Source organism: Magnolia sinica, chromosome 7, assembly GCF_029962835.1.
Source record: "Magnolia sinica isolate HGM2019 chromosome 7, MsV1, whole genome shotgun sequence".
NCBI classification, from domain to species: domain Eukaryota; kingdom Viridiplantae; phylum Streptophyta; class Magnoliopsida; order Magnoliales; family Magnoliaceae; genus Magnolia; species Magnolia sinica.
The window spans coordinates 18,691,231-18,716,663 of NC_080579.1; the positions used below are offsets into that span (position 1 = coordinate 18,691,231).

A 25,433-nucleotide genomic window follows, 5' to 3' on the forward strand; every position below is an offset into this window, starting at 1 on the left:
CTATAGCTTGAGAGAAAATGTTGAAATAAGACATTTAAGCTAAGTTGAATAGGTCTGGAACTATGTTGAATGAGCGAATACACTTGAGATGCATATGTGAATGGCACTAGCTCTGTGGAATGCGGGAACTTTGAGTGGCCATCGTGATGTTTGGGTTTTATCCACACCGTCCATCCATTTTTCCGTATCATTTAAGGATATTATCCAGAAACTGAAGTAGATCCAACCCTCAAGTGGACCACACCACAGGAAGCAGCGGTGATAATGATTCTCACCGTTGAAACTTTTCTACGGCCCACTGTGATGTTTATTTTCCATCCAACCTATTCATAAAGTTACATGGACCTGGATGAAAAGATAACACAAATATCAGCTCGATCCAAAACTTCCGTGGCCCAGACTTTAATACCCATTGTGTGGTCCACCTGTGTCTTGGATTTGCCTCATTTTTAGGATTATATCCTGAAATGATACGAAATAAAATGGATGGACGGTGTGGATGAAACCCATACATCACGATCGCCACTCAAAGCTTCTGCCCGTTCGGCCCTGTGGTACCGGCACTCATGTACGCATTCTTGGGCAGACTCGTATGTTAGTAAAACACAACCTAAAAAAGTGGTAGTGACTCATTCTCTTCACATTTGGCACTGACGTGCAGTAATCCAGACCATCCAAATTGTGGGTCCCATTATGGATAGAGCATATCTCTAAAATCACACTGATAAAGTAATCCTGTCCATCCAATTAATCACTATCCAATGGATGGTTAAGAGAAAAATAGTAAGCGATCCAAATTCGAATGGATTCTCCACGTAATTTTTAGATATACTCCATCGACGGTTGGATCAGTCATCTGGATCGTCTAAATTGCCGTACAACTATGCCATGTGTGTGTACGGTTGAAAAGACTCCACTACACAACAACCGTAAGTCTATGTATGAGAGAGGATATGGTACTATCAATTCCATCTTAGTAGGAATCCATCATTCAATATTGATATACGTGGTGCACGTGTATTAGATCCAGACCCTTCATACTTTGCGTCCTGCCGTGGATGGGAGCTGTAGCCTAAAACTCAAACCGGTTGTGTAATCCTGGCCGGTGATCAGTGGGCTCTTGATGATTATAAATGGATGGTTAGGAAAAAAAATCCAACAAAAAATCCGACATTCAATGGATGAGAATCCTTCAATCAGTGGCTAGGATCATCTGAACAGAGTGATTTTTGACGTATGGATCTCATACATCTATACATTAGCATTCAGCATTCGTTTCTCTCTCATTCCATAGATGCCTACCTCTTCTATAATCGAGTGGGCCACACATCCCAGAAATGGACAGTGCTGATTGAGTTGTCCTCCACCTAATGGATTCATATGCCTATAAAATAACAAAGTTAGGACAGCCCATGTCTGCTAAACTAAAAACAAACCATGGCCCACAAGGTTTTTATTCAGGGAAATGATAAAGTGGGGCCCACCCAACCGGAATATAGAACAGCCATCTCCCATCAGTGTAAGATGGGGCAGCATACCTTATCATTCAGGACTTTGTATCTAGTTCAAAATACAAAAAACATGGGATGATCCTAACCATCCAATTGCTAGCCTTTAAAAAACCATTTCAGCTACCAACATTCAGTGCTGGAAAGTGAGGAAAAGTGACAGCCAGGATTGTGCAAGTAGGTGTCTTTTTGAAACATTGGCCATATATAATAGAGCCCACTTGAATGGATATCCTGATTGATGTATGACCCTGCTAAGTGTACTGTGGAGATATTGTTTTACTATTTTCTGGGTCCCACATCACCTTAGTGTTCAAAAAATCAATACCCATTAGCAAAGACACATCTAATAGTTTGGATTATAGATTTCCAACTAAGATAGAGCTGTCAATGGGGCTGGTTTGGGTCGTAGCATTACCCGGGCTAACTGGGTTCATGTCTTTTTGGGTCCAGGTCTAGTGCTCGAAGACCCGGACCTGGATCCGTTCAGGTTCGGGTACCCATTGGGTCTTTGGATCTATGTTTCTAGTTGGGTTTAAGAACAGACATAAACATGGTTTGGCCCACCCAATGGATGGATTAGATCACATAAAATGTGCCAGTTTGACACGTGCACAATGCATAAATGGTCTCTCTTACATGCTTGTGTATTAGGAAACCTTATTTTTTGCTAGAATAATTAATTTATGCTAAGTATATATAGTTACTTATACTATTAAAACTAACAGGACCCGGCTTTAATCGGGTCCATAACCAGGTCCAAAAGTTGAGACATGAACCCAACCTGACTTCTTAATGGGCTCAAAAGAGGGGACCTGGACCCAGCCATCCATCGACAAACCCTAAACAAAGTTCAAAAGATGGAAGAATTTCAACGATTGCATAGCATTCATTTGGCTGATACATCTCCTTGAGTAAATTCTATAGTAACGTTTAGGAGTACCCCAAATTGCCGAGTTTGGGATATATATATATAGGGAAATGCTCACCTGCACACCAGTTCGCACGGAACTAGTGCTAACTTTTTTAAGAACCCATCATACGTGATGTGGATCCAAAATCGGAACCGTTCATGTAAAGCAGCATCTCGTGAAACCTCCCGGGCCCAAGTTTTACTTTGATCTAAAACTTTGATGGGCCATGAAAAATGAAAACAGTTTCCTCCCTTGATTTGCATCTATCTTTGCTATGGCCCATCAGAATTTTAGATCACGAAATAAACCCATTGATATATATATATATATATATATATATATATATATATATATATATATATATATATAGAGAGAGAGAGAGAGAGAGAGAGAGAGAGAGTCATGCTCACCTATGGACGTGCGCTCTTTGCACACATGTCATGGGCGTCTAATCCGAATAGTCCATGTGATGCGGAATCCCATGAAACCCCAAGGCACAAATTTTCACCCTAATCTAAAATTCTGGTGGACCATAGAAAAGAGAAATGCAAATCAAGGGAGGAAACTGTTTTCACTTTTCATGGCCCACCAAAGTTTGGATCAAAGTAAAAATTGGGTCCAGGGGGTTTTATGAGGTGCTGCTTCACGTGGAACATTCGGATTTTGGAGTCACATCATGTATGATGAGTTCTCAAAAAAGTTCGCACAAATTCAGTGAAAACTAGTGCGCAGGAGGGTTATCATTTTCCCACTTTAACATTCCAAAATAACAATTTCATTCATTTCAAGTCTTGAAAAGAATGAAATGCTAATTTGGCAGAAAAGCATTCTCCCAAACCCCAGATCCAGTGCTTGAAGAGCGCTCCTGTTGAACAGATTTCACAAGGATGACCATTTTTCAAAACTAAACATTTTGTAAAGCTACAGGCCGGAACAACCAAAAACAATTGAATCCTAGTCTCTTCGCACCAATTCCATCAAAATACCAGAAAAAACCAGGCAGCACTAGCCCACTCAAAAACCAAGGAGCCTATCCTCTGCTTGAGAAAGAGCATAGGTGCAGCTTTATCTTCAAAGATTCTAGCATTCCTATCCCACCTTCTCAAGCATAGGTGCAGCTTTATCTTCAAAGATTCTAGCATTCTTATCCCACTTTCTCAAGCATAGGTGCAGCTTTATCTTCAAAGATTCCAGCATTCCTATCCCACCACCCTCCCCAAAGAATAGCAAAAGCATAACATTTTCCATATTAGATTTCCCGTGAAGAAACAGAGACAATCGGCCAGTGAAACCTCCAAACTCTACACAAGGTGAAGAAGTGGTTCCAAATTTCTCATTGCCTGACAATGGACTGAGTGATGCACAGATTATCATCAATGCTTCATGTGTTTGGCAAACACCATTTTCCTTTTCTTCAAATCATCAACAGTAATGATTTTGTTCATTGAGACTACCCAAGCGAATGCTTGAACCCATGGAGGAATAGGGACTTTCCACAAAGCACAAGGGTAAGATGGGTGACCAGCATAAAAAACACTTCCAATGAGGGACTCAGACAAAAACCCACCATTAGTCAACCACTTCCCGAACTTTGTGCCTTCATGTAGTACCTCACACTGATGAAATGGAGCATGTGAAATTAAAACAAAAACCAATGGCAACCCAAACCTGCAACCCTTCGGAAACCAATAGTCAAGAAACTCTGTTTAGGCATCCATTCACCACCAAAAGTTCACAAGGCAACCCATAACCCAATTCAAAGTGATTTCGGGCCTCAGTACGACCACCCGAACCAGAGAATTGAGCCGAAATGGCCAGTCTGCTAATGAAAATTGATTTCTGCAGACATTTTTTGACCAATCAGGAGCCATCAAAGGACACTCGGGATCACAAGAGTACGCTGTAAGTACAGAAGTGAGAGTAGCTAGGTAGTGAAAATCCAACTTCGGCTATCCTAGCAAAAGTCAGCCAATCTTTCTAGAAAGCTATGCACGGATCCCTAAGTTGGGTACATCGAGATTTAGCTAACTTCAAGTACCAAAGGAAATCCAATTTCCATTGGGTGCTCAGATTACTTTTTGTACCCAAGTCTCAATGAAATTACAAGTTTTACCATTCTCCTAACTAATCAATGGGTGCCACGTCCAACAGCCAATCAAACCGTGATATGTGGCATTTTTACCCCTTAATTTTCCATTATTTGTAAAAAATGTCATTAACCCAACTATAAATATCCCCTCACTCTCTCATTTCACACATTTATCTATAATCCACATTTCTCTATAAAAGGGTTTAGAGCTAGAGAGAGAGGACGAGGAAAGAGAGAGGTCAAGAGAGAGGGGGAGGGAGGTGTGTTCATCTTACCTATCCATTCCATCTCAACCATCCAGCCCAGTCAACACATCAATATAAGCTATCGCAACGGTTCAGTTCATGCAAAGTAGGGTTGGGATTTGAGCTCAACGATCAACTTCTTTATAGACGGGTGTCGTAGCTCTCATTTCCCCTCTCAAATCTCCCTCATGCATGAGCAGTTCTACCATCATTCATTTACTTTGTTTATTCACATTTTGCAACAATTCCTTACTCATACACCCCCTTACTCATCTACAAACAATCTTTCGAACATGTGCTTTATGTCCTACCGAATTCTCAGGTCCTAAGACATCAAAAACCTAAAATTGTTCCGCTTTTCTTTGAAGAATCATCTTCTCAGTCATGGTTGATGCGAGCAAGCTGTCTCCACGATCATACCCGTAGTTGAGCATTAATTAGTGTGTTTCCTTCTCTTTTTTATAGTCATCGCCCCCTCGATCATCACCAAGTTGAGCCATCATCATCTCCTAGGTTGTAATTAGACAGGAAGACATTTGAAACCCTAAAATCCCCAAAAATCTTAAAATCCCACAAAGCAGAGACCGCACATGAGTTTAAACGAAGAAGGGTGCCTAACCCCTTCTTTCTCCGTCACCAAGGTCCTTACTCGGAATCCCTAGTCATAGATTTTTAAAGAATAGGAGCAAGATCCTTCAAGGTTTCTTGGTTACTCTTAAAAGTTGTGTCCTAGATAAACTGTCAGGGACACATGACCATTTTGCAACCTGTCTTGTGTTTGTCCACGGCTCTTTTGGCATGTGAACCCAAAACAATGGGAATAGCATGTCCAAATTTTATGACCTTATGAGCATACTGGTGTCTTAATAAAAAGTGTTTTACACCTAGGGGTGTCAATGGGCCAGGCTCGGGCATGGAAAATTAGAATTTTGAATATGGCTGACCCAACGGCCCAGCCCGAAACTGTTCAAAATCCAGGCCGAGACCTACCCTAGGCCCAGCCCATTGACAGCCCTATTTACACCTATTTCAGTTGGGGTACAAGCTGGATTACCTAGTTGTAGTACACATGCAACATCTGCCACATGTGCTAGATGTTTGAATGTGCTACAAGTGCCACGATCCATCTTTAAACACCCTACATATCACATTCAACCTTCAAGACATGTGCAACATGTGCTAATGCGCAAACGTGTACATGCACCACGTGCCACTATACATCTTCAAATGCCTCACATCTACCACCACTAATCTTCAATCACACACATGTGCCCCATGTGCCACAAGATCATTTCCTATTCCTATGTTTTTGACAATCATCATATAGGACAACTAATAACTATTACAAGCAAGGTTTTATAAATCACAAAACTGGTATGCATCGCCCGTTATGTACCGGTTTCGGTATCTTAACAATACAGTAGATCTGACCTGTATAAAATATTAGGGGGTGACTCGTACCAAATCATTTCCTATCTTTGGGGGTTTGACAAACATCATATCGGACAACATACTAGTTATAACAAGCAAGGTTTTAAAAATCGCAAAACCAGTATGTAAGTACTAGTTTCAGAACCTAATGATGCGTAGACCCCAGCTGTATGCAATATTAGGAGGTGACTCAGCCTAAATTGCCACTAAATCATGCCGATCGGGCTGCCTCAGAGAAGTCAGGGTGGTTCTGATTGAGTCGCAACCATTCAAATCACCTAGTGGATAGTAAAGGTTAGTTTTGTGGGTCCCATAGTTGTGTATCTAAAATCCAACCCATCCATCAGATGCGCACCACCCTGTATGGCCTTAAGCCCAAAAGTCCAATTCATAACTCAGGTGGACCACAAAACAAGGAGCTACAAGGTAGAACATCCATGATAGAATAGAGAATAAATTGTGTGGGGCCCATTGTGGTGTACCTAACCATCGAAAACACAGGTAGGCCAGACCAAGGAATTACATAACAGTATTGGCCAGCGTATCAGAAAGCTTTCTGGCCGATACAATAAGGACTACATTGGCTGATTGGGTCCATATCTGCTGATACAACCTTGTTACAGTCGAAGTTTCTTTTAGGGGGAAGAAAATCTCAAAAATTATTGGTAAAATTCGAAATTTTTTGAGGATCCCAAGTATGAGTCTTTTTAGTTTTGGATATCTATTTGATGGTGAATGGGCCATTCTTTGGTAAGGAAGTTGTCTGTCAAGTAGTGTCAGCTTGACCTGCTAAACATCGACCAAATAGGCTCTAATCAAACACAGGCCCATTATATGTAAATACAACCAAAAATAAAAATGAAATGAAAAAATGGAAAAAGTGATGGTTTACCCCCTTTTGATACTTTCCAAAATGGTCCACTCTGCTTTGATTCATCAAATTTTGTGTTTTGATCCTCAAAATAGGCATAAATCTAGTTTAATGTGTGTCTAAGCTTCTTTCAGGAATGAATAAAGAAGTGGGAAAACGAGAGATAAATTGAAAATAAAAACTTCCATTATAGGCCCTTTATGGTCGCATCAGCTTGTAACGGCCACATGGCCTAACATGGGCTGATACGACCCATCTTTTTATAACGGACACTTCACCCCTTATCGCGTAATGGGAGTGACCATTTCCTTCACATAACAGCAGATATAGCCATAAATTAATTTAACTATTTTTTTAATGCCATACGCCAAACCACTCAAATTTAAAGTTTTAGCCATGTCTTTACATGTTTTTTTCTCATGGTGCCAGCTAGAGGTGGGCACCGGGTGACTTGAACTTGCTAACTCGACTCGTCCGACTCGACCCGAACCGAATGGGTGAGTTGGTCCGAACCAAGTAGGCTTTGCCCAATCCGAACTCAAACCGAGTCGAGTTCGAGTTACCTAGTAACTCGACCCGAAACTCGATCCGAAACCCGACTCTCTAACCCTACCCCGACCCAATCCCAAAATCTCTCCCTCCCTCCCTCATCCTCCTCATCTTCCAAGCTCGGCCTCTCTGTCTCCCTCCCTCATCCTCCTCATCTTCCAAGTGCAGCAACCACCCACCACCATCACCCTCCTCCTCCTCTCTCCTCTCCACTCTCTTGGTCTCTCGTTCCCTCATCTCTCAATCCGACTCGGTGCCAACTCAACCCAACTCGATAATTCTAACTGGATCGGACTCGGTCTAGATCAGTCCAGGCCATATCGGACTTGGATCGAGTCAGGCATGCTGGACTCGGTATCGATTCGGATCGAGTTTGGGTCAGGCTTGTTTCAAAACTGGATCAAGTCGAGTCAACCCTAACTTGGTCCGACTCGACTCGATGCCCAGCTCTAGTGCCAGCCCACATGAGTTGTGGATCAGCCTGATTTTTAGAGTGTCCCTTCTTCAAGGTGGGGCTCACTTGATGCATGGTTTGGATTACACACAAACAGCATTATGGGCCTAAAAGTACTCCACCATACGGTCACTATACCATATGAGCGGGTGTGCTGCAATAAATGATGCCCTTCTTCATTTTCAACAAAGGGGAGTTATTTGATACTCTACCAGAGTATGACACTTGATACATAGCACTCATATATTGTACATGTGGCATGCATGAACTCAAATTAAACCGATTAAATGTGGAACCCACAGACACTAACTCAGTCCCAAAATCAGATAGGTTGAACAAACCTCCGGTTTGTAGATGCTATGTTTGTTGAAATAGGAACATTGGATAGTTTTCATTTTAAACTGCCCAATACATGCTCACCAACACAATAGTTGAATAATCAAATAAGCATAATTTTTCTTTCAAAATGCATCTAAACTAGACCCATAATTCGGATGGTTTAATTTGAATACTTGTCTGTAACATGATGCAATTTCTATGTAATTTCTAAGTTCTTGCATATCATCCATCTCGTCTTGCCAGAGTATCAATTTTTTACTAGTGTGTATTGGCTCATATCAACTGATACAGCTGATACATATCGGTTTTGGTGGGGCGATATGTACACCAAAATTGATTTTCAATCCTGAAGAGCAAGACCGATGTGTTTAGTCTAAGATTGCCAATCTTGGACTGGCCACAATAGCCTGTCCAGGACCCAACTTTTGTTAGCAACCAAATGGCTCCTTTTAAAAAAATGCAAAGTTCAACCCTACTGAGAGCTCTTAATGCAAGAAAGTTAAGCATAACACCAAAACATATAACTAAGGTTCTGAACAGTAATCTCAAAAGGAGAATAGCACGTAATGGAAAATTGTGTGAGACCATCTGCATGCAGCACTTGTTTCCACAAGAATAGCATGTAAATATTTTCATGTAGGAAGCAAGGTCATGGAGCTTGATAAAACAGATTGTTGTAAGTAGTTCCTAGAACTGAAACTTCTTACTCAAATAAACACATTATCTCATGATAACTTACTGTGTCCTCAAGGCCTTGATCCAATCTATTTCCAGTCTGAAATCACCAGGTCCAGATTTTGCGCCAGGAAAACCGCCTTCTGCATTGACAGAGAGAGACATTCCAACTATTCGTGATGGATTCATTTCCAACTTCGCATCTATTATGTTTCCTCTCCACGTCGGCAAATATCGATCAAGGGGAATCTGATATAAGTACCAGACGTCAGTCTTCAGACTCAGAAACTTAGCATTTGAATTCATGCTGGCTTGCGCGCGCACACACACACACACTAGTAAAATGCATGTGGTAAACACTCTGAATCATGGCAATACGAAATTATCAGATACATTAATCAGAGACAATACAAATGTGTGTCACTTCATTTTTTACATCAGTATAGTTAGTCAAATGCACGTGCATTTGCACATGGGAGTTCCAGCGCGCAAGTTGACCCACTGAGTGTTAGGCTCATCACCATGCTCCTTTCTTTTCAGGGTGGCGTTACCAGCCAGTAGGAGGGGATAGATAGATCTCCTACTATTTTCTTTTATGGGCTTGTATACACATACATAGTACTTTGGACATAGTTGTACTCGTGTATTTTGGACATATGTATAGGGATAGTTAGTATGATGTATGCTTTTACACGATGTTGTATGGTTAGTAACGCAGGAGCATTTTCACACTGGACTTGAGTGGGGTCGCCTATTGGATGCAGGGGCACACTCGGGGAGGGTGACCCATGCGATTTGGGGCCCACGAGGGAGGTCTCGTGTTCGAGACTCCTTACCAGGGGTGATTAATGTGCATTTCACACCGGGCTCGAGTAGGGTAGCACGTGGGATTCGGGGACGCTCGGGGTGGGGTGGCCCATGTGATTTGGGGCCCACGGAGGGGGTTCGGCCGAGGTCCTAACCCATGAGATGTGGGGCCTTGGCTATGAGATAAAGGGATTAATTTGCCATACTCTAACAGTTCGAGCTTTTAGAGCAAGTGGTTAATTGTCCTGCATCAAATTGGTATCAAAGCGGGAGGTCTCGTGTTCAAGACTCCTCACTGAGGGTAATTAATGCAAGAGCATTTTCACACTAGGCTCGAGTGGGGTCGCCTGTTGGATGCAGGGGCACACTCAGGGTGGGTGACCCATGCGATTTGGGGCCCACGAGGGAGGGCTCGTGTTCGAGACTCCTTAACAGGGGTGATTAATGCGCATTTCACACCGGGCTCGAGTGGGGTAGCCCGTGGGATGCGGAGACACACTTGGGGTGAGCGGCCCATGTGATTTGGGGCCCACAAAGGGGGTTCGGCCGAGGTCCTAACCCATAAGATGTGGGGCCTGGGCTATGAGATAAAGGGATTAATTCGCCATACTCTAACAGTTCGAGCTTTTAGAGCAAGTGGTTAATTGTCCTGCATCAGTTAGCATATATTGTGGTTGATGGTTAACAGCAGAGAGAGAGAGAGAGAGAGAGAAGTTCGGGAATTTAGTGGAGCCCATTTGCCGAGTCTAGGGCGTGGGAAGAAGCTACTACAACCAAGTCCGGCCAGCCGAAGTGGAGAGACTGAGATGGTCTCAAAGATAATGGCAAATTCAAATAGGCAGACATCAACCTTTAATAAAGAAGAGTGAAAGGAAATGTGGATAGACTTTTCACTATCGATTTGGAAAGAAGTATGATGACAAACAGTTTAAGAACAAACATCATCATATAAAGAAAATGTGGAGTTGCTTCAGGAAACTTTTGAAAGAAAGTATCTGGACTGGTGTGGGATCCAGTCTTGCAAACAGTGACAGCAAAGGATGGATGATGGATACACATTTGAATGTTCTCTTCTTCATCCCATACCATTGTCATTAAGTTTTTACAACTTTCATATATGATATTAAAGTAAACTCTCTAACGTACCACAGAAAAACCCACAAGCATCCAAATTTCGTAAGGTGGGATGTCTTGAGTAGGACCAACTTTGTGAGATATTTGGAGGCACAATTGCAAAAGGACACCCCAAGCTTCATATAAGCATACATTTGATTCCATTGATGATGAGCATGAGCGATAAGCAATTGCTATTGAAGAAAATATGGTTGGAAGTGTTCCTTACAATCCTTTGCCATCAACTCTTACAAATTGACCATCTACTAACAATGAGGGCATGGATGATAATGAAGTTGGACCATGCCCTTTTAGACATCGCTCGCGTACGCTATCTAGTTTCAGTTGTCGTGGACGGAGGAAGACCGAAAGACAAGTACAACAGAGAAACTGTCATACAGATCTTGGAGGAGATGATTGATGAATTAGACGATTGTGCCTACCTCAAATCATTGATTTGCTCCAGCAACTAAGGTGGAGAGACCTTCATTCTTATGTCAGACCATCGGAAGAAAACCCTCTTGCGGAGAATACAGGACTACAGTTAGATATTCTTTTTATGCCATCATCTTTTCGACCTATTTTATTTTGAATGTTATAACACTCGATGGGATGGATGGGATGGATGCTACTAACACTAGATGCACGGCATAATAAGCATGGAACTTTTTTAATTTTAATTGTTTTATTTTGTTTGGATGGTTTTCATTTTGTTGGGATGGATTTTACTTTCTATAAATGGTTTAGATGTTTTAAATGTTACATATGGATGAGAATGTTTAAAATTTTAAATTTAGAATGGTTTAGATTATTTCAATATTATAGGTTATTGATGGAATAGTCTGAATGGTAAAAATGTTATTGTCTATGAATGGATTAATGAGAATTATCAAGCATCTTACATATTTTCATCTAATTGTGTGTGAATGGTTTGAACACAAGATGAACCCTCAAAATACTCATCAGATTCATCCAATGATGAACTCATGAGAGTTGATGAATTGATACTACTATAGCTGCCGAGAATTATAACTTACATCTATGTAAGCAACCTTACCAGGATAGCATACTAACAGAGGTAGAGTATGTCATGATCGTAGTTTTAGGAAACTCTCATAGGTGCTTTGACATAGGACTGCTGGTTATTTTGATCCTGTCCTAGCTCCCTTTCGGAGTTCGGGATTCTTCTAAGAGGTCCAGCGGAGGCAATTCTGCTGCCTGCAGCAATGTCGCGCAAAATCTGAACGGTGCTCCTGACATTGATTCAGGTTATGGTTCAAAAAGGCATCGTTCTGTCTGGCTTGGGCTTTAGGGTAGCTTTGCTTTAGCGCTTTCGTTCGTCACAAGGTAGTCATAGGGAAACCTCTGGCTGGATTGAGTCCTTCCTCTCCCCTGCCCAAAGCAATATCCACTTTTTCAGATGGAATCACATGTCTTCCTAAATGCCTTCTCTGCTTTCAGGTAGCGAGATCTATTCAAGACACAAGATATATGCCTATCGAGGAACAAGTTTAAATTTACTTGATGATGATTGGCCACCATGGGTTGAATCAACAGGTTGTCAATCGCTTCCAGAACTCTAAGGAAACTATATCTCGTCATTTTGGGAAATGTTTGAGGGATGTTGCCAAGTTTTCAAAGTAATTATGGAACCTGATTTTACAACTCAACACCCTCTCACCTTATGAATGAGAAGAATTGGCCCTTTTTTCAAGGAAACACTATACTTGACATTGACGTTTTTAATGTAATTGACATTTTCTATTTTAAATATATAAATTAAATACAAAGCTATTCTTGTCTATAGAACTGTGTAAAAGCAATTGATGGCACACATTTAAGTGCTTTCGTGCCAACGGGTAAACAACCAATGCCATATACAGGGAGGAAGATCAATATGACCCAGAATATGATGTGTGAATATGACTTTAACATATGTTTTACATTTGTCTTAGCTGAGTAGAAAGGATTGGCTAATGACACAAGAGTCTTTATGGAAGCTATTACAAATCCAACGTTGGGCTTCCCACACCCTCCTGAAGGTAATCATTGCCTTGATTTATATGCTATATACATATATGTTACAACTAACTTTAGGATGGCATGCCTCCTTATGATTTGTTTCAGGAAAGTATTATGCTGTGGACTTTGGGTACACAAACATGCCTGGATTTCTAGCTAAAGGAGAGTGTTACCATCTGAACAATTACATGGAACAAGTACCCTAAACAGCAAGAGAACATTTCAATCATGCTCACTCATCACTTTATAATGTGATTAACCGATGCTTTAGGGTATTGAAAGCACACTTTGCCATCCTAAAAATGAGTGCACAATTTCATTAAGTGTCACGCTCGACAAGACCCACTATTCAAAATATGGCAAAGGGAGGATACAGTGGTTCAAGAAGATGATGATGGACGTGTTGGTCTATCTACCTCAAATGTGGATGTAAGTCAATGACAACAGCGGGAGATGGAAATAGTTCGAGATAAGATATATAAACAAATGGTAGAACATTATAGATTACTTTTTTAAATCTCTCCATGCTTATGATGTTATATTAAATTCTCAAATATGATTGTAGATACTTTGTTTTATTTTTTATTTGAATTGAAGTTTTTTAATCTTCATAAAAATTAAAAATAAAAAATTGTTTATGGTGTTGGATTGCATTTTTAAGTAACGTCAGGAATACCAACTGGTCCCCATTGTACTTGTGGCGATGGCCACATGAAACCATATCCATGCGAATTTCAAGTAAAGCAAAGTTAAAAAATTACTTATGTGATGTTGGAAATGAAACATACTTTTTTACTTTTGGCTTATATAAGTAACTTGAGGCATAAGTAGCCTAAGCAAAACAACTTACGACCCGAACGGGCCCTAAATGTGGGACCCACTTCACTTGTACAACTAAAATTCAAAGAGTAAAACTCTCTTAACATTACCTAAATGGGATCTCTAGAATTAGATAAAAGAGAACAGAGGAAAAGATGAGATCAAAGAAAATCATGAAAACCATGTGCAAAGTCATTGGAAAATCAGGAAAGCTCACCCAGTTCATGTACTATTTTCACCTCAACTGCATTTGCAACAATTTTGACTCATGGGGCATAAAAACAAGATCAACTAAAGCAAGTCCCGAGTCAACCTGTCAAGTCGACTAACCTTGATATATGTGCACATGGGCATGTGTTTGCATTCCAGCATATGAACATACAAATAGCATATGTGGATTAGATGTTGGCGCGACAGTATTAGACACAGACTTGAGGTGTCAGACATGGCAATCCTAAAAAATTTGAGCAACTGAAACATCATGTATTTATACAAAATATTGAAAGCTGAACTGGCATCTGGGTAAGGGGCATGCCTGATGCATTCAAGGAATCCAACCAGTCCATAACATGCATCACTTCAAAAAAATCCCAAAAGCCCAAATATCAGTAAGATCCAAAACTCACATGGGCCACAGAACAGGGCACATATTGCGAGGGAATGTCCACCCGGGGGGTGGGGGGCACCATGTCTTGCATATATAATCAAGGCCATTCAGACCCTTCATCCAGTCTGGCAAAACTTCAAGCTGTTTTACGACTTAGGCAGGCCACTGTGAAATTTAAGGGTGGGTGGTCCCTTCCAGCTCATCCCTTTGATGTGGGCTACCTTAGTTTTGGATCCAAGGGGTTTTCTGAGGTGACAAATCTGATATACGGGTTGGATTCCTTGAACACATCACTGGGCCCTACATCTCCCTGGTAGCGCCATAAGTTTATGGTGGTAAGAGTGCAACAGGAGGGCAGCCCTCTATATAAATAATATACAAATGATACCAATGAAAGAAGAAGAGAGAACTATAGTTGTTGGTTGTTAGCCATGTGGATTTGTGTCCAATACACGACCAATGGATTTCTTCAAGTTTGAATTAATCCCATAAAATCATGAGTGCATTAAATGAGATTTTACAGAATGAGCAGTTAATGTAATGGATTGTATCTTGCTGAATCAAAGATCAGTCAAAAATTTTAAGATTATTTTAAAAACAATATAGAAATATTCAAATACCTGCATTGAGATCACCTAACAGTTCCCAAGTATGGAAAAGAGAACTTTAAGGGTGTGGAACTTGCCTTTGCAGTATACCAGTTATCTTTCGGTACGAACACAAAAGCCTGCCATGAATTGTCTTCCTGTTGCCCAGGTGAATTTACCCAATTCTCCGTGTATATCTGCATTCAACAAATTGCGTAATTAGCTATTCCATGAAAAAAACATTTCTAGCTCTCTTTTGGTCATTGATTTCTTTTATGAGTGGAGGAATACCTTTCTAGGCCTTTTGGCTAAGATCAAGCATAGTATCTGTTCTTATCAGTTGCATGGGTGGTGGAGGGAGAAACTTACAGTAGATATGTAACATCGCCCATCTCCTTTGAGCTTCAAGGCTAGTGTATCATATGCATCCAAGTCAATGAAACCATTGAACTACCAAAAAAAAAACAGAGAGAGAAAAAAAATAAGGTGCACAGGAACTGAGCTAACATTGTAGTAGTAAGACTAGTGGGGTGGGCAGTAGTTTCTTACAAGGGTGAAACCAACAATTCGACGGCTACTCCCGAGAATAGCCATCTAATCCTACTCTCCCCATGCACGGCAATGGGGCATGAGTGCGAGATTCAGGTCTTATCTGTTAGGCCCATTGGTTTATGTGCCTGGTCCAACAATCGGTTAAGTTCGATCATCGGGTGCACCAAGTGTGCATGGAAAAATAGAAGGTTAAAAATAATTGACCACCTGTCCAGACCAACCTAGTTTTTGAACCACAGCACATAACAAGTGGGGCCCACATGCTAAAAAGCCCAGATCTCTCCTCACATTTGCTACATTGGCACTTGTAGAGAAATTAGGATTTACAAGGCTAATCTAGCAAGTACCTGTACCATTGTCCGAGCAAAACAGCATTTAGACACTAACAGCTCTTCTATATCCAACCCACTTTGCATAAATAGATGGTCGTGCCTTCAGAAAATTCACAACCATTCTGTGAAAAGAAAGTTCACCTTCTTGGACCGCATTCCGCAGAAGCCACTCCGATTTATTCTCCACCTTGAGCCCTCGGTGACTTCCGAAGAAAGGTTGCCAGAGAAAATCCCTTTACCACAAACACAATGGAATCATTGGTGAAGAAATCAAGCATCAAATCGACTAAGTGAGACAATTTAATTTGATGCTGCAAGTATATAATCCAAAAGGTAGCATTGGATATCTACTCCTTGTAATCTATTCTATGAAACATCAAAGGAAGATGAGGTACTCCTCAGAGAGATGTTGATTATAGGAACTTCATTTTAGAAGCCTCTTAAACTTCTAAGACAGTGGTTTATTTGTGTAAGATACTATTAGGAAAAAATTTATCAAACAAACTTAGTTTCCAAAAAGGTTCCATTAAGTGTTCTAACTTTTGAGATTTCTGCTAAGGCTACTTATGGGAGTGGATTTCATACCCCACTATCCTCATAAGTGTCAGTGTGGCATGTGCATGTCAGGGCAGGCCCATCACTTACATGCCATGGCCTGAAAATTAGGCTGGTTCAGTCATCAGGGAGGCATGTCCTGACCTTTCTTTTTGCAAGTATTTTAACTGTCTGCATTTCCATGGCATCTGATGAATGGACCAGCCTGATTCTCAGGCCGTGGCACCCACGATGGGGCCCAGCTGATGAACAACCTGGGACTCACATGCACTTTCGATTTTGGCATGCATGGGCATTGTAGGATTCAAATCCTACTCTCCCGAGTAACATTCACATTTCCCTTCCAAAATGAAGCTTTATATGCTATTTTGAATTATTCAATTTCTGTCAACAAGCTTATGTTTGTGTATGGAACATGAGCCTCTAAAGCAGGGATTAGTTGCAACAATATATATATATATATATATATATATAGTAATGGTCTCCTGCGCACCGTACCGCAGGAGAACTTTTGCGCACCAAATTACCACCGGTCATGCCAACTTAAACAAGTGTGTTGTAAGTGAGCCTCACAATAATGTTTTCCTGTGATCCATTCCGACAAATCAGTCCATGATATCAATTGAACTGTAGGGAGAAAAAAATATAGCCGATTTGTGATTTACTAGGCCACAAAATAGAAAACATTAAGAGAGGAAAAGCCTACCTTTGAATTTTTACAGGGCTCACCATGATGTTTATGTGAAATCCATTCCATCCATTAATTGCCTCGTAGAGGTTAATTCATGGAGACCAAACATTAGACCCATACCTGATTTATGTTGATCACACCAAGTGAAGTGATTTTGATAGTGGGTGTTCCTTACACGGTTTCCACTCATGTGGCCCACTAGAATTATAGATGTGGCTGATGTTGGATCAATACCCCTAACTATCATATTGACCCATTATGGTTGGAGTGGATTTTACATACATGTCAAGGTAGGCCCACCTCCAGTTGACCAAGGGATGTTGTCCTAGGTTGTGGATTAGATGTTGTGACCGCCATCAGCCACCTAACAGCTGGTTAGTGCTAGTTGGCCCAACAATGATGTATGTGTTTAATCCAAGCCGTCCATCTATTTTTCCAACTGAATGTATGGCATGTTCCAAAAAAATGAGTCAGATCCAAATATCAAATGGACCATGCCACAAGAAAGATTGCTGGAAAGCCCACCATTAAAAATTCTTTGGGCCAAAGTAAGCTGTGGGTCAAGTTAATATTTGTGTTTTTCCTTCATCCAAGTCTCTATGACCTAATCAATAGGTTGGATGGAAGATAAACTATACCTAAATTTTTTTAATGATGGGTGTTTAATTCGTTTAATCACCACTATTTTCATGTGGTGTGGTCCACTTTAAATTTGGATCTTATGCATTTTTTGGATCATACCATAAATTGAGCTAGAAAAATGGATGGACGGCGTGGATTAAATATATACATCATCGTTTGGCCCACTAGCACAAACCAATAGCAAGGTTGTTAGTTATGACAAGGTCGGCATGTAATCCACGTCTCTGACTCATCCCAACCACTACTGAGTCGGCTAGGGGTTGGCCCACCTTGATGTTTATTTGAATCCTCTCCATACATAATGTGTGTGAGAATAATTTAGTCATAAGTATAAAATATTGGCTACGTTTATAATGTTGGTGGGCCACATGAGCAAAAACAGTGTACGAGATGCCAACTATCCAAACGGTTTCACTTCGTGTGACCGATATGAATCACGAATCTACCTAATTTTTAAGATATACTACTAAATTTCTATCACAGACCTAATGATTGGGGTGGATTTCATGAATGCATCATGGTGGGGCCTCATCTAAGCCCATCCTTTTTACTTGTGTTGGTTGGTGCATAAAATATCTCATGCGGTACGGTGCGCAGGAGACCGGGACTCTATATGTGTGTGTGTGTGTATGCAAGGATCATCATGCAATGGTACCGCATACCAGTGTTTTAAATATCGACGATATTGGCCAATATATCCCACGATATATCTTATATCCCACTTGTGCGATACGAAACACACAAGTAGTGGGATATATTCCACATGTTCAATCCAGTGAACTTTTTTTTTTCGATTTTTTTCTATAAATCATGTTAAATTGGTGTCAAATTGTTATAAATCCATGATTTTTCATGTTTTGCATGGCATGAAAAATCATGGATTGGAAACTTCGATTTTGAGATTTGAAGGAGAAGGACCGAGTTGTGGAAAATTGAAAAAAATAAATCAAAATCAAACATGTATGTAACCTAATCTAGTGATTTTTCTTTTGCTTTTGAATGTATTGCTTGTGTTTCCACATGTCTTCTTACATTTATAAATTATATGAATAGACTTTGAATATACTTGCATCAATTCAGTTAGACAACGCATAGATTAGGACCTCATACAAAGAAAACCCGTTATTTGCACTTGTTTTTTGTAATGTTTTGATTTGTAAGTTCGTATCAGTGTTTTAAATAGCAGTAGCGTAATACGTAGCGCTCAGCCCTCTATAGTGTGTAGCGTAAATACATAGCGTGTAGCGTAAGCTACACGATATTTCTATTTTTTAATTTAAAAATAGGACAAATATAATAAATAAGGGAAAAAAGGGAAAAAAATATAAAAATGCCTAAAAAATGATTCATTTTATCAATTGTAAGCATGTTCAAAAAAGTTATTAGTTATCATTTATCAAAAGTCAATCCACATACATAAGCCAAATCAAATAATTATCACATCAACAACTTCCTAAGCAAACCACTTTAATTAATAATGTCTAATTGAAACCACAAGTCACAATTATGAAAAGAAATAAAAATCTCATAGGTTAAAAGTATCAAGTACAATACAAGTGTCACATTCCTCAACATTAGAAAAAAAGAAAACGTGAAAAAAAAATAAAAAAACTAAAATAGTAAAAAAATACATTGTAGCTTATGCTACAGACGCTACGCGCTACGTAGCTATAGCGTACGCTACGACCCCTGTAGCGTGCGCTACAAGGGATTTACGCTATTTGGGACGCTATGTAGCACTACGGCCACGCTACGCTACATAGCGTACGCTACGGGCACTATTTGAAACACTGTTTTGTATTGATGTCTTTTTTAACAATCACTGAAATTTCGTTGAAAAATTCGACCAATTTCCAATGTTTCCAACAACAACGATACATTACGCGATAAAACCGATATATCTCATGCAATAACCGATACGTATCTGCATCCCAAGGGTGCGATATGTAACGCGATACCGATATTTTGAACATTGCCGCATACCATTTAGTCCATTGCCAACATCTTTGATCTCCAAGGATGCTGATGACAAACCTGAGAAATGATACAGAAAAGCTACTAAGTAATGGTACTTCCAAAATGGCAAAGAGATTATGTAGTCAGCTCAATTTGTGAGCTTTGAAAACATAGTTAGAGTAATCAATGAAGGAAAAGGTAAGAATAAGGCAAACTCCTGAAACAACACTAGCAAAATCAATTGACATGCTGTCACAAGTATGGTAATAAAGTATATCCAACTAAGGGCGTGTTGGATTGAGGGTAAACTAGGGGAATGCAAGGGAAACCAATATTGTGATATAAGCATATGGAAAAATAACATCAATATTAGAAGAAGGAAATCATTTGCACTTGTTTGTTTTACTAGAGAAAAGTCTTGGATAATGATTCCCCTTTGCATTTTCCAATGTTTGAACTGCAATTCTACAAAGGGAAACCTCTTTGCCTCCAATTTTGCCATTTAAAATATCACATCATAAGGAAACCTCATTTGCCATCATTTGACTTCTTTGTAAAGGAAAAAAGAAAAGAAAAGAAAACAAGGGTCAGACCATAGAATCAACAAAATGCAAAAGATGGTAACCAAGACAAGCGGCCATCTGTACCTCCATATTCCGAATCAGAGTACAAATGCCACCTTTTCAGCTCCTCTTTTGAATTAAAATTGAACACGAATCTTTCACTTGGCGGTATCAAGTCTTCAACATTCCATGTGAGAGCTGCGGGTTAAATATATAAAACAAAACATTAAACATGCTGCATAATATTGTATACAAGACAGAACTAATTTTGCTGGCGTGCCATGCTTTCTTAGCATTTGTGCAAGGGAATTACAATGGAATTTTTGTAATTTAAATTTTTTTTTTTTTAAAGGTTAAAATTATAGCTATTTAATCTCAATGAAATTTCTCCTTCTTTTCCAAGAAAGGCACTTCCACTGATAGCGAACGAAGAACAAAATAAAGGACCAAAGTTCTTTATTAAGAAAAGGGTACAATGTCAATGAAGGGCTAAAAATAAGGCAAGATAGCTACATCTCTAAATAGAGGTACACCAAGTAATGCAGGGACATCTTCACACCGGGCTCGAGTGGGGTTGCCCATGGAATGCAGGGGCACACTCGGGGTGGGCGGCCCGTGTGAGGCGGGTGGCTCGTGTGAGGCAGGCCCTATCCGTGTAAAGCGGAACCCATGCGAAGCGGGGTCCTAACCCATGGGATGTGGGGCCTGGGCTATGAGATAAAGGGATAGATTCGCCATGCTCTATCAGTTCGAGGTTTTAAAGCAAGTGGTGAATTGTCCTACATCAAAGGGTATCAAAGCGGGAGGTCTCGTGTTTGTGACTCCTCACTGGGGGTAATTAATGCAGGAGCATTTTCACACCAGGCTCCTGCATCACCAAGTTCTCAGATAGTCGAAATCCAACCCCACAAATGCTAGTATGTCGCCTATACAATTGGTAACTATGTGCCTTTGTGTCATTTACTTTTTTCTTCTTCTTTTTTTTTTTTAACGAATGGACTCATTTATATACATACATACATGTGTGTGTGTGAGGGAGGGGAACCACCACCAGCTTCCTAGAGCATTAAATCTAGAACAATTAACTCCGATCTAGAGACCCCTACTTTCACCAGTCTATCCACAATACTATTTGCAGCCCTAACATGGTTCAGTGACAATAAATTGATGGCTCAAAGCTCAACTGCTTCGTCCAAGACTTCCCTTACTCCTAAGGATACTAAAACAAGGATAACCGGCCCAAGGGTATCTGCAAATCCCCTTCAAGAATAAAGGGGAACAGCTTCTTAGACGAAGCCAATCTTAGGTCGCACATGATTGCTTCTGCTACAGAGTAGTTCAACAATCTCACACCCGCAAAGGTAGCCCACGTCTAAAGAAAGATGTCGGAATCATTGTTCGTGAATGTCGACTGTCAAGTGAGCCAACTACACAAAGGTAGCAAGCAAAATATTGGTCTTTATACTCCATTTCTTATGCCAAATGCTCCATGAGAAGACATGAGCATGAATTTTATCCTACGATTACCTAAGACTCATCATGGCTACGACTACCTAAGACTCGACATTGCTATGACTCTACTTACGTTGTAGTTGATAGGTTCTCTAAGATGGCCCATTTTTTATTCATTGTAAGAAGGCATCAAATGCCCTACACATCATCAATGTTTTCTTTAAAGAGGTGGTTCGTCTACATGATGTTCCCATAACAACTGTATCTGATCGTGATGTTAAGTTTATAGAGCTACTTAGCGCACCTTGTGGTCTAAGATGGAAACTAAATTAAAGTTCTCAAGTGCTTAACATTCGCAAACAGATGGGTAGACTGAGGTCGTCAACCACAGTCTTGGGAATCTGCTTCAATGTTTGGTTGGTAATCACATTAGTTTATGGGACATCGTGTTACCACAAGTTGAGTTTCGTCATAACAGCTTTGTGACCCACACTGCGGGACTATCTCCTTTCGAAAATGTAGTAGGTATGCGACCTTGACAACCTAAAGATTTAGTCCCACTTCCTATTGCAACTCAATCGAGCGAGAACATCGAAGCTTTTGCACAACATATTAATAAGATACATGAGGAAGTCGGGCAAAAGATCACCCTTAGTGATGAAAATTACAAGGGGAATGCAAATGTTCGACGACGTTTTGCACAATTTCAAGAAGGAGACGGGTCATGGTGCGGCTCAAACCTTAAAGGTTTTCAGCAAGCTCTTACATAAAGCTCCACTCCAAAAAAGCAGGTCGTCATCGTATTTTGAAGAAGCTAGTGATAATACATATATGATCGAGCTTCCACCCGAAATGAAGATCAACCCTATTTTCAATGTGGAAGGCCTTATAATTTATCTTGGGCATCATGAAGACGAGAGCATGGAAGAACGGACTATCCAAATACTTGTGGTGTCACGCCAGTTCGAAGAAATCATTGAAGACATATTGGATGACCAAATAGTTTCCACACGCCAAGGAAGGTATCAGAAGTTTCTCAAAGCGAAAGGAACGACTGAGATCCAACAACACATGGATCTTAGCAGATGATTTCAAGCGCGTTAACCCGGAGCTCTATGAGGAGTACATTGTCATTAACTCAATAGAGTTGAGTTTTTTCAAGCCAAGGAGAATTGATGCAATTGCCCCCACATCCCACACGTGCCCGCTTCACACATCTGCACAAGAAAAGGCCCACTTTCATTTTTTTTTAACTCGTTCCTAATTTTCTTTCTTTCATATTCCTATGTTAGGAAAATATCTCTTTTTTAAGAAATAAGTATTATTAGATTTTTCTTCTTTAAACACTTTCCTACTTTAGAGATGTCTACGTTAGGAAATAAGTATTATTAGATTTTCTTCCTTCGGAGTTCTCTTATTTTGGAGATCTTGGCCAGCAAGGGATCCTAATTTTAAGTTCCATAGATTAAGTTAGAGATTGTCTTAGAGAGAAAACCTTGTAAGCACACATTATAAAGCAGGCATAGGCCCTATGGAATAAAAACACAGTTGAATGATATTTTCTTTAAGTAAGTGCTTTTGTTTCTCTACGGTAGTGTGTTGGAGAGGGGGAAGTAGTGATCTCTAGTATAAGACTAGTGGACTGTTGAGCTTGCTCACAGTCATTGCAATTAGTTTCTTCCTTGATCTAGTTGCATTAATCAGGAGAAATATCGAATACCCATTTCCCAAATCAACAAAATCAAACAAAATCCGAACTTGCTCAATCTAAAAACCTCACATCCATGAAATCTAGTGAATTCTAGGCATTTCTTTTTTCTAGCAATATAAAGATGAAAATGAAAGTTCAGGAAATTTTCAGAAATATAAATACCAGGAAAAAAAAACCACTTGAGAAATTGGAATTCTCAATCGAATTATTTAAATACATTCATGAAAATCTTATCTTTTTTTCTGTTTTGGGTGAGAGTACCTTTTTTGGTTGCATTGAGAGAAGCTTGCCAGAGAGCTCGAAACCTCGACATGGTTTTGTAGACTCAGAAGATTTCAGATGATATAAAAAACCCATCAAAACGGGGATTCCGAATCCATGAAAACGGAAGGAGAAAAGGGTTTGAAATGGAAGATTTCAGTGCAATCACACGCGCCGGAATCCAGCAGAGAGAGAGCTTCAGCTGTTCATTCTGAGCGTTTACAGATGCAGCAGGAACAGTCGCGCGAGGGAAATAGAGCACAAAAGCGGGTTGCACACGTGCAATGATATATGCGTGTGGAAAGTGGGGAAAAATAAGGGTGGGCCCTATCATCTTTCTTCCTGGACGCAGATCAGCTGGTGAGAGCCATCAAGACTCTACTGAAGTGACACCAACAAGTTCTCTGGGCTGCACTATGAGGTGTGTTGTATCCACACCGTCCATCCATTTGGAGAGATCATTTTAGGGCACCACCTAAAAAATGAGTTAGATTGAAAGCTGGAGTGGACCCACCACAGGAAATAGTGGGGATTGAAACCTTCCTAGGGGCCAATCAAGCTGATAACAGGTTAGATCTCAAACAAATATCAGCTTGATTGAAAACTTCCAAGGCTCTTACAAAGCTTTCAACGGTATGCGTCTGTTCCCACGGTGGGATCCACTTGAATTTGGAATCTGTCTTATTATTTGGCTCATATCTTAAAATAATCTCTCTTCATCAATGTCCGGTGTGAACACAACGCAAATATCATAATGAGGCCGTAGAACTTGATGACGTCACGTCAATAGCGAGTCTCACACACCCAGATCCATGGCGCAACTGGCAGATTGAGCGGAGATGCCTCGTTTCAACACTAGAGGTCTTGGTATCGATCCCTAGCAGGGTGGCTAACATGGAGTGTATGTACTGACATGATTGTGTCCTGCTGTAAAGATGGAATGTGCCCTGCTTGGACTGGACCAAATCGGTCGAGGCATGGCCTATGTGGGTCCACCGAGATGTATTTGTTTCATCCATGTAGTTCATTTATTTTTTTTCCAAATTATTTTAGGTTATAAGCTATGTGAAAAAAAAAAAAAAAAAATGAGACTTATTTAAGGCACAACTCAACCATACATTTGAGAATTGAATGCTAGCCATTAAAAAGTATTGAATTAAGCTGAAACTTATTCGAGTTTTCCCTTCATTTGCTCATACATGACCTTATAAACCCATTAGATGGCAAATAAATATCATCGTGGGCCCTAGGAAGGTTTCAACTATAGGCATCACTGCCGCCACCACTTCCTTTGGTGTGGTGCGCTTGATAGTTAGATTTATCTAATTTTTGGATTAATACCTTAAAATGTCTGAAAAAATGAATGAACAGAATAGATAAAGCCCATATATCACATTGGGACACACAGAACCCTTTCGTAGACTGATTATCATCTAGGTGGCATGACACAATCAACTTTTGATGTTTGTATGCCTTCCATATCTTTCGTGAGGCCATTCTTATGGGATGAAATGAAAGCATATAGATATTAACATGTTTTAAAACTTTTGTGGCAGGTGAATGTTTCAATTGTCAAAGTTCAATTATCGTTGTCACCCCTCATGCATCTCACTTGAGTTTTAGATTTGCTTTATTTTATAGCCCATGCCTAATGTTCCAATAAAATTGATAGATAGAGTGGATTTCTA

At 40.2% G+C, this 25,433-nt stretch overlaps 1 protein-coding gene and 1 pseudogene across 6 annotated transcripts; one reads left to right on the forward strand and one right to left on the reverse strand.

Moving 5' to 3' along the window:
* Positions 1-942: 942 nt before the first annotated feature.
* LOC131251166 (probable complex I intermediate-associated protein 30) lies at positions 943-24,013 on the reverse strand. 6 transcript variants are annotated; one of them, XM_058251708.1, is made up of 8 exons: positions 23,746-24,009; positions 20,406-20,519; positions 19,786-19,836; positions 16,056-16,147; positions 15,400-15,480; positions 15,129-15,227; positions 9,140-9,324; positions 943-1,384 (listed from the first exon to the last, which is right to left on the reverse strand). In XM_058251708.1, the coding sequence occupies exons 1-8, from the start codon at positions 23,795-23,797 to the stop codon at positions 1,252-1,254; spliced, it is 807 nt and encodes a 268-aa protein (XP_058107691.1). In that variant the 5' UTR covers positions 23,798-24,009; the 3' UTR covers positions 943-1,251. The 6 variants fall into 6 exon arrangements, with proteins under 6 accessions (XP_058107691.1, XP_058107692.1, XP_058107693.1 ...); XM_058251710.1 differs by lacking the exon at positions 943-1,384 and adding an exon at positions 5,244-5,265 and having other exon boundaries at positions 23,746-24,006; XM_058251712.1 differs by lacking the exon at positions 943-1,384 and adding an exon at positions 6,136-6,465 and having other exon boundaries at positions 23,746-24,006.
* Positions 15,318-15,427, forward strand: LOC131252316 (U2 spliceosomal RNA; annotated as a pseudogene).
* Positions 24,014-25,433: the final 1,420 nt, after the last annotated feature.